The sequence below is a fragment of the Micrasema longulum genome, unplaced genomic scaffold (assembly GCF_059751315.1).
Source record: "Micrasema longulum isolate JH-2025_06_02 unplaced genomic scaffold, ASM5975131v1 h1tg002768l, whole genome shotgun sequence".
In the NCBI taxonomy this organism is placed as follows: Eukaryota; Metazoa; Arthropoda; class Insecta; order Trichoptera; family Brachycentridae; genus Micrasema; species Micrasema longulum.
In genome coordinates, this window is record NW_028279894.1 from 1 (window position 1) to 7,936 (window position 7,936).

General features: G+C 36.8%; 1 protein-coding gene across 1 annotated transcript; it reads right to left on the bottom strand.

The window, feature by feature from the left end:
• Positions 1 to 15: 15 nt before the first annotated feature.
• LOC148271611 (uncharacterized) lies at positions 16 to 7,697 on the bottom strand (the record flags this gene model as incomplete). Its single annotated transcript, XM_088241173.1, has 4 exons — positions 7,624 to 7,697; positions 5,991 to 6,073; positions 2,006 to 2,179; positions 16 to 677 (listed from the first exon to the last, which is right to left on the bottom strand). Coding segments are annotated over exons 1-4 (993 nt in total), but the record flags the coding sequence as incomplete, so codon positions are not given.
• Positions 7,698 to 7,936: the final 239 nt, after the last annotated feature.

Below are 7,936 nucleotides of genomic sequence, written 5' to 3' on the forward strand. Positions count from 1 at the left end.
TTGGTTCTTATTGACGGCGTAGTTGGTCGGCACATCTTTGTTGACCAATACATCTTTGGCGGGAGTATTAACCGTCAAGGAATTCGAGCTGAATACTTTGGGCGACCAAAGTTCCGCATTTTGCGGTGAATTTGAATGGCTTTTGGCAGTTTTCTGGGAATTCCGCACGTAATATTCGAATTTTGACACTTTTGACATGATGCCACTCGGTTTCGGGGGCGTATTCGATCTTTGAGAGACGACATCTTGGTCCGAATTGCTCGAGTTTGATATTTGGTCGAACTCTCGCAGCATTTTGCGAGGAACGACAGGCGGTTTTCTCTTGCTCAATTCTTTGTACGTCATGTCTAATTCTTTTTCTAGGTTCTTTTGGCCGTCGGTGAAAACGTTGTGACTATTTCCTTCGTTTAAGCTGCTTTCGTTACTATATCTTATGTTTTGAGATTCGTTTTTGCCATTTGGCATTTGTCTGTAGTCTTTTGAGTTGTCCATTTGGAAAGATGTCAAATCATTTTGCGATCTATTTTCCAGCTGGCTCGGGTCATAGCCATCGCTGGGAAGGAAGTGAATGGGAGCCATAGATATTCTCGAGTTAGGTAGAACTGATTTCATCAAGTTTGCCTCTGCAGGATGATTGAATCTAAGGTAATTTGACCTGCCGACTCCAATCATACAACCTGGAAAAAATAACAATTATTACTTCGGGTGAAGACCAATTCGAAGGAGAACCATTTCGCCTTAAGGGGAGCAGAGAGGATGAACATACATCCAGTCATTTTAGAGAGTATAAATTTTTATGTTTCTGATGGTTATCTCTGACAGCGTCAGCACAGACTGTTGTTTTACCTCCCGGCTTCCAGAACCAACCTGCCTCTGGTTAGGCCGATTGGAAGAGCAATCCGGCAGCTGAACATCATCACTTTGGAGATCGACATCCTTCACATCAGTGAAACTATGTTTACGAGGCAAAAACTCTTGCTATTGGAGAGTATTATACCTTAATAATGTCGAACCATTGCTCAACGGTTCCTAGTTTGGTATGTTGTCCCAATTAGAAGCTTAAACTATACGCTAAAACAATACTCACTTATAGATTCAAAAACTACTCTCACTCTAATGAAAGACATAACCTCTACAATACATCACATACAAATAATATAATCACTAGATCCTCAACACATAGACAACTTAAACAAATACAAACTAAAACCACTTTCGGACAAAGGGATTTTGAGTATTATTCAATTAAAATCTATAACCTACTTCCACTGTCTATTGAAACAATTAGTAACGAGAAAATGTTTAAAAAGGCTATAAAAAAATGGATAGAGGAGCTAGGTAGAAGTACACCTATACACATTATATGTGAATGTGATCTTTTACATCATAAAAGGAGCCTCGTCCTCGGGGGACCACTGGTTAAACCTGAGGATGTTAAAGAGCTCGCCCGATACTTAACGGATCCGGGCTTGGAGGGGGAGATTTGGCAAAATGTAAACTCTCGCCTTCCACACGGCAGCCAGGCTTTTTATAGACCTGGGCTTGGGGCCGAGAATTATTCACGGGGACCCGTCACAATAGATCTTTCACAGGTCGCAGTGACGTCAGGAGCTTGCATAGCACTGACCTCAAAAAATAAAATAAAAATATAATCAGTGGGTCGGTGCTTTTATATGTTCACCTACATCACTGAGCCCCTGGGTTGCCATCCTGTCGTGTTTGTTATCTATTGCTATTCTACCGACAGTTGCCGGTACCTACTTCTGAGGCACCACATCGGTAAATTAAATTAATTTTAACTTTAATAATTACCGAATACTGGATTGTTATCAGAGATCTGTTTCATCTCTGCTTCTTACACTTCGTGTCAGCAGATTTTTTTATTCGTAAAGGGGTTGCGTATACGTAAAGGTTGAAAAACACTGCTACAGAGGATACAGGGTAAACGCACTGCGAAGGTTCTGTGAGCAGTGAGACTGTCTTAATAAACCAGTTGAATACAAACCTTGCGACAGGCGTACGGGCTGGAGGTGTCTCGTCCCATCAACAGTGGTGTCGCCCTCCAGAGGATACAGGGTGACCACGCCGTGGGAGTTCTCTATGTGACAGTGGGACGGTTGTACTCCGGTGCCCTGTATGCAGATATCGGAACTCGGAGCCGATCCTATGGTGACTCTACCTGGAAACAATATACATGAAAATGAATATATGTATATGTGTTTGTCTTTTATAGACTCAATAACTACTAGACCAATTTACATGCGATTTTTAGCAAAATAATCTAATTTACGTGAATTAGACAGGGATGTGTAATGTCACCATGGTTGTTTAATCTATACATGGACAACTGTATGAAAGAGATAGAATGTATGGGTATTGGAGCAAAAATGGATAATTTTTCAGTAAGCTGCTTGTTGTATGCTGATGATGCAGTTCTGTCAGCAAGCAGCAAGGATGATTTGCAGCAAATAGTCTCTAGAATGTATGATGTATGCCTGGAGAGCGAATTGGCGATGAACGAAAGTAAGTCAAAAGTGATGGTATTTGAAAGGGATAGTGAGTTTACTGACTCCATAATAAATGTAAACAGCGAATGTCTCGAACAAGTAGAAGAATTTGTGTATTTGGGAAGTATGTTTACAAGAGATGGAAGAGTAGAAAAAGATGTTGAAAGGAGAGTGAATGCGGGCAACAAAATGAACGGAGCACTAAGCACAGTAATTGCTAATGAATATGTCAAACAAAGCTAAACTAACAGTGCACTATGGAGTTTTAGTCCCAACACTTAAGTATGGAAGTGAAACATGGAACTGGCAGAGGAAGGATGAAAGCCGAGTGAACGCGGTTGAAATGCGATCTCTTAGACGAATGTATAGGAAATCACTGTATGACAGGGTTACGAATGATGAAATCAGGTGAGAGTGTAAATCTGAGTCAAGTATAATTGATACGATTAAGAAAGAGTTTCTGAGATGGAATGGACGACGAAAGAATGGTAAAACAAGTATATATGGCGAAAATGAACGGCAACGTGAGACGAGGACGACCGAGGAAGACATGACATGATCAGATAAACCAAAATCTTAAGTCTGGTCATGTCAAAAGCAGACAGAACCGAAGGGCATGTATGACAAGATGTATGAATGTGGAAGAAGCTAGGAGTGTATGCCAGGATAGAAGTGTGTGGCAGTCCATTCTCTCTGCCTCCTCCTGCGGGAAAATGGCATGATGGCAGTAGTAATAATAATAATAATATTTGGCTGATTTATATTGCGCCATTTTTGTAAAAAATCACCTCAAGGGCGCTTTACAATTGTAGATCTAAACTTACATTCTAACTAAACTGAAGTGATACATTATATTTCCAGATTTAAAATTGAGGGTATGATAGTTTAAAGAAGTGGGATTTTAGTTGGGATCTGAACTGACTGGGACTGTCGATGATTCGTAAGTTTGAAGGCAATTGGTTCCAGGCAGAGGGGCCGGCGGCGGCAAAAGCACAATCTCCAAATCTAGTGTTTGGGGAGCGCCGGATTTCAACAAGTTTTCCTCTTCCTGAATCAGTAGTAGGTTTGTAAATAATAATATTTTCAATGTGTTCATTAGAAAAAAAAGTTAGAGGCGAATATGTGTTTTTCATCGAATTTCCAGGGTTGCATTCGACTAAAACGCATATTTCAAAAAATTTGGAGAATGTTGTTTTTTTTGTATATTTACGTTCACAAACACGAATTATTTTTAATGAATACTGAATTGATTAATTTCCTTACAATTTTTTAATTTCTATATCTTCTATATTTTTAATGGATTTTTAGTAAAGCTTAAATAATTTTAACAGTTTTTGAAAAGCGGATTCTTACACAGAATGCACCACTGTTGGTAAGTAGCGCAGAGTTTGACATTTGCAAAAAGAATTATATATTTGAAAATGAAATATTTTATATTTAGGAAATCAACCATAAACAAGTACCTAGGTACTTAATTAAATTCAATATTGGTTTTTTTTTTTTAAAGAATGACTAAATTCGTGTTGAGCGGGAGTCGAGTGTCATAATTTTAGAATGCTCAGGCTAAAACGCGGTCTGACTTTTCTTCATTAACACATATCCCCGTATTTTCTCCATGGATTGTGGCACCAGAGAAGTGTTTTTTTTGCACGATTTTGATTTGAGCACATCGAGGACTCTTAGCCAATCACATTAGGAGATAAAACGAAAAACTAACCCTTATTACGAATGTATAAATAGCTCAAAAAAGTCCAAAATAAATTATGTGTGTGCTTATTTACGAAAAAACGTTTGTTCAACCAGCAGGCAAGTCAACGTTCGGGCAGGACAACTTCTGTCGGGTCCGCTAGTAATAAAAAAGTATGAAATTTTCTTTTCCTTCCCACTTTTACACTTTCCTTTCTCCATATTAAAGTGTAGATATACATTTCATATTCAAAGCATTAACTTCGTGGCCAAACATTTTAGTAAATGTTATTAAATATTTGTATATAACTACTTGCCGGCTTTTCTATGTTAACTGGTTTTACAATTAAAATGCAATTCTTGACCTTCAGTTTACGTTGGAAGAACATCAAGAAATTATCATATTCGTGTTAAAGAACATGTGAGGTGTCGTCTTCACAATACCTGCCCTTATCAGTACCGGTAAGGGTAAGTATCCAGCAGGGGCGAATCGTCAAAGTAACCGATTATGCACAGCTTACCATTATATTTGACTTTAAATAATAATAAATTATGGTAACCATGTTTATGGGTAAAAAAAATAAAGTAATTGTCATTTATTATAAATCACCGTTTATATCTTTCTACAAAAAAATATCTATGAAGCGCGCCCAGTGCCAGCGCCCAGCCCATTCTTACTGAACGATGATACTAGACGATTACCTCAGCTTATTCTTCCATACAAAAAAGTACACTGTATTTTTCGTCTTTAACCCAAGTCGGCTTTTTTAGTACTAAAACAAACTCGATTTGGAAACCAGTATTTCGAACATTATTTCCGAAGGACTATTTTTCTTTGATGGGATACCGTTGACATATTATGTATCACATAGGACAGGTAGCGTTTGCAGTGGCCGTTTTAGGCATTATTCATTTTAAAAGAAATCGGCCAGTGCTCAAGTCTTGACAGTACTGTCAATGACAGATCATAATGGAAATATCTGCGGAATGTCATTGTGGTATTTGTTAATAAACTTTTGTGCAAGTATTGTATTAAAATAGTGTAGAATAAAACTACGTTTATCGCGTGGTTAATAATAATTGTTGTTTGAATTGATTTTCACAGAATTACAAAAAAATAGTCATTTATAATAACATTACTTACATGTTATGTAAGTACTTATATGTCGTACAAATTAATGAACATTTTTAATAGGTTACCTATAAAATAAATCACGGCTCGCCACTGGTATCCAGATACCCAAGTTTAGTCTAAATTTGAAATGGCGTAATCTGTCGGTTTAAAAGTAATTATATTTTAGTACATAAAACTTTTAAGTATATTTTTTAACAGAAATACCTTTCAAAATTATTGTTTTTATCTAATTTATGTTTTTTCATTATTGCGCAATTAAAAAAGAACATTCGTTTTTAAAATGGCAAAATCGTATGATTTCCTTATTTTGCGTGCGTTTTACCAGAATATTTTGTGTCGTTTTGGTAGAATTATTTTGAGTGACGGATTCTTCTTTATTTAAATTTCAATTTGTATTTTATTTGAATTTGCCTTTTTAAAAAGAATGATTTTTTTAAATTGCGCGATAATTTTTTTTAAAAAAAAAACATCAATTGTGAGACACAAGGGGGCGATATATCCAGCTGTTTGAGATCCCAATCAACAGAGACTCGATACACGAAATACATATTTTTTTGTAGAACTCATTTAAGCTACATTGATGCAAGGGGCACTTAGCCTTTTTACTGCCAATCTATATAAAGTTTATAAATAAATAAACAATTCAAAAGCAATATGTGTACCTTGTTTAATAGGGTGTATGGTTACCGCAGTACTCAGGCGACCACACCCCAAACTGACTAGGTGGGGAGAATTGGTAGCAACTCTGAAATCAAAAATTAAAAAAATATATTTACTTATAAATAAATAGGCATGTTATTTCTTTACTAGCTGCATATCACATTTATCAAATTCGAAGAAAAAAATAGGAACTTTACTGACGGCTTTTAGCATTATTCTAAATTTGTTGCAACAGAGGGGGCAAACTACAGGGCAGTCTAAGCATTTACAGGGCTTATGACCTGTCATTGGCTGGTTTAAGTGGCCACTTTACACACTGTGTAACATTCACCTGGACTTCCATATTCCCGTCTAAAAAATGTTTTCCCTCTCTGTTGCAACGAATTTAGATCTGAATAACTTTCTAGGAAGGAAACCCAGCCAGTCTGCAAACATTTGGACATACTCAAAACATTTGAGCATTATTATTTTAATATGCAGGGTGTTCATTAAACCCTGTCACATCCGAAACCACGATGGTCAGTATGGGCAAGAAGACATATTAGCGCATAAAAATATTTTTTTTGAACGAATAAAATATCAAAAAAAGCAAATGGTTGCTTACTTCTGCAGGGGAGAAGCGAGGAGAGGGAGGAGGAAATCTGATACTGCGCCGCGCTCCCCTCACTTCTCCCCTGCAGAAGTAAGCAACCATTTGTTTTTTAAATATATATAATTTTTTTTTTTAATATTTGTTCTCAATATTTTTTTTAATATGCTAATATGTCATCTTGCCCATACTGATCATCGTGGTTTTGGATGTGACAGGGTTTAAAGAACACCTGTATAATATTAATACGAAATACAATTTTCTTATATTTAAATTTATTTCAACAGAGAGGGAAAAAAATTTGAGAAGGGAATATGGAAGTCTAGGCATTTACAGGGCTTACGACCTGTCATTGGCTGGTTTAAGTGGCCACTTTACTAAAACCAGCCTATGACAGGTCATAAGCCCTGTAAATGCCTAGACTTCCATATTCCCTTCTCAAATTTTTTTCCCTCTCTGTTGAAATAAATTTAAATATGAACAACTCCCTAGGGAGGAAATCCAGCCAGTCTGCAAGCATTTGGACATAATCAAACATTGTTGAATTACTACCTGGTAAAAGAAGAAGTATAAAAATTTAAAAATTGTTTTCAGGCGTTGCCTAGTAGGTGATTTGGTTCAGCCGGATGAATCTCACCCACGTGATAAAGGTTTCAGCTCTTTTACTTCACAAAAGTCAACAGGTGGAAGAGTTGAGGAAATGTGGATGTTCAAACTTGGGCAGAATGGTGAATGTTATTACACAGTGTGTAAAGTGGCCACTTAAACCAGCCAATGACAGGTCATAAGCCCTGTAAATGCCTAGACTTCCATATCCCTTCTCAAAAAATTTTCCCTCTCTGTTGAAATAAATTTAAATATGAACAACTCCCTAGGGAGGAAATCCAGCCAGTCTGCAAGCATTTGGACATAATCAAACATTGTTCTTATATTTAATTTATATTAACGTTTCCCATTACGTAAAAGAAAAAAGAATTCTTGTGTACAATATTTTGAGTGTCCAAATGTTTATAATGATATTAGAGTTTATTTTAGACGATACATACCTGAGGGAGTTTCCCCTTTCCTGCACGTCAACTCCCGCCAGATCATCTTCCATAGGCCTAATTAGACCTGACATTTCACCCTATGCACCATTCCTACTTCACGTCTTCAACCCCCTGACAATTTCACAAAATAAACATCTCAATACAACAGACACTTGATTCGACCTGACGTGTGATCAGCACTCTTGATTAACCCGACATTACAATAATTAGCACTTTTATTTGACGAAACTTTGTGAAAACTTGATTTATTATTTAACCTGCCATTTAAACTCTTGATTTCACCTGACGCAACGTATTTAGCACTCTTGAT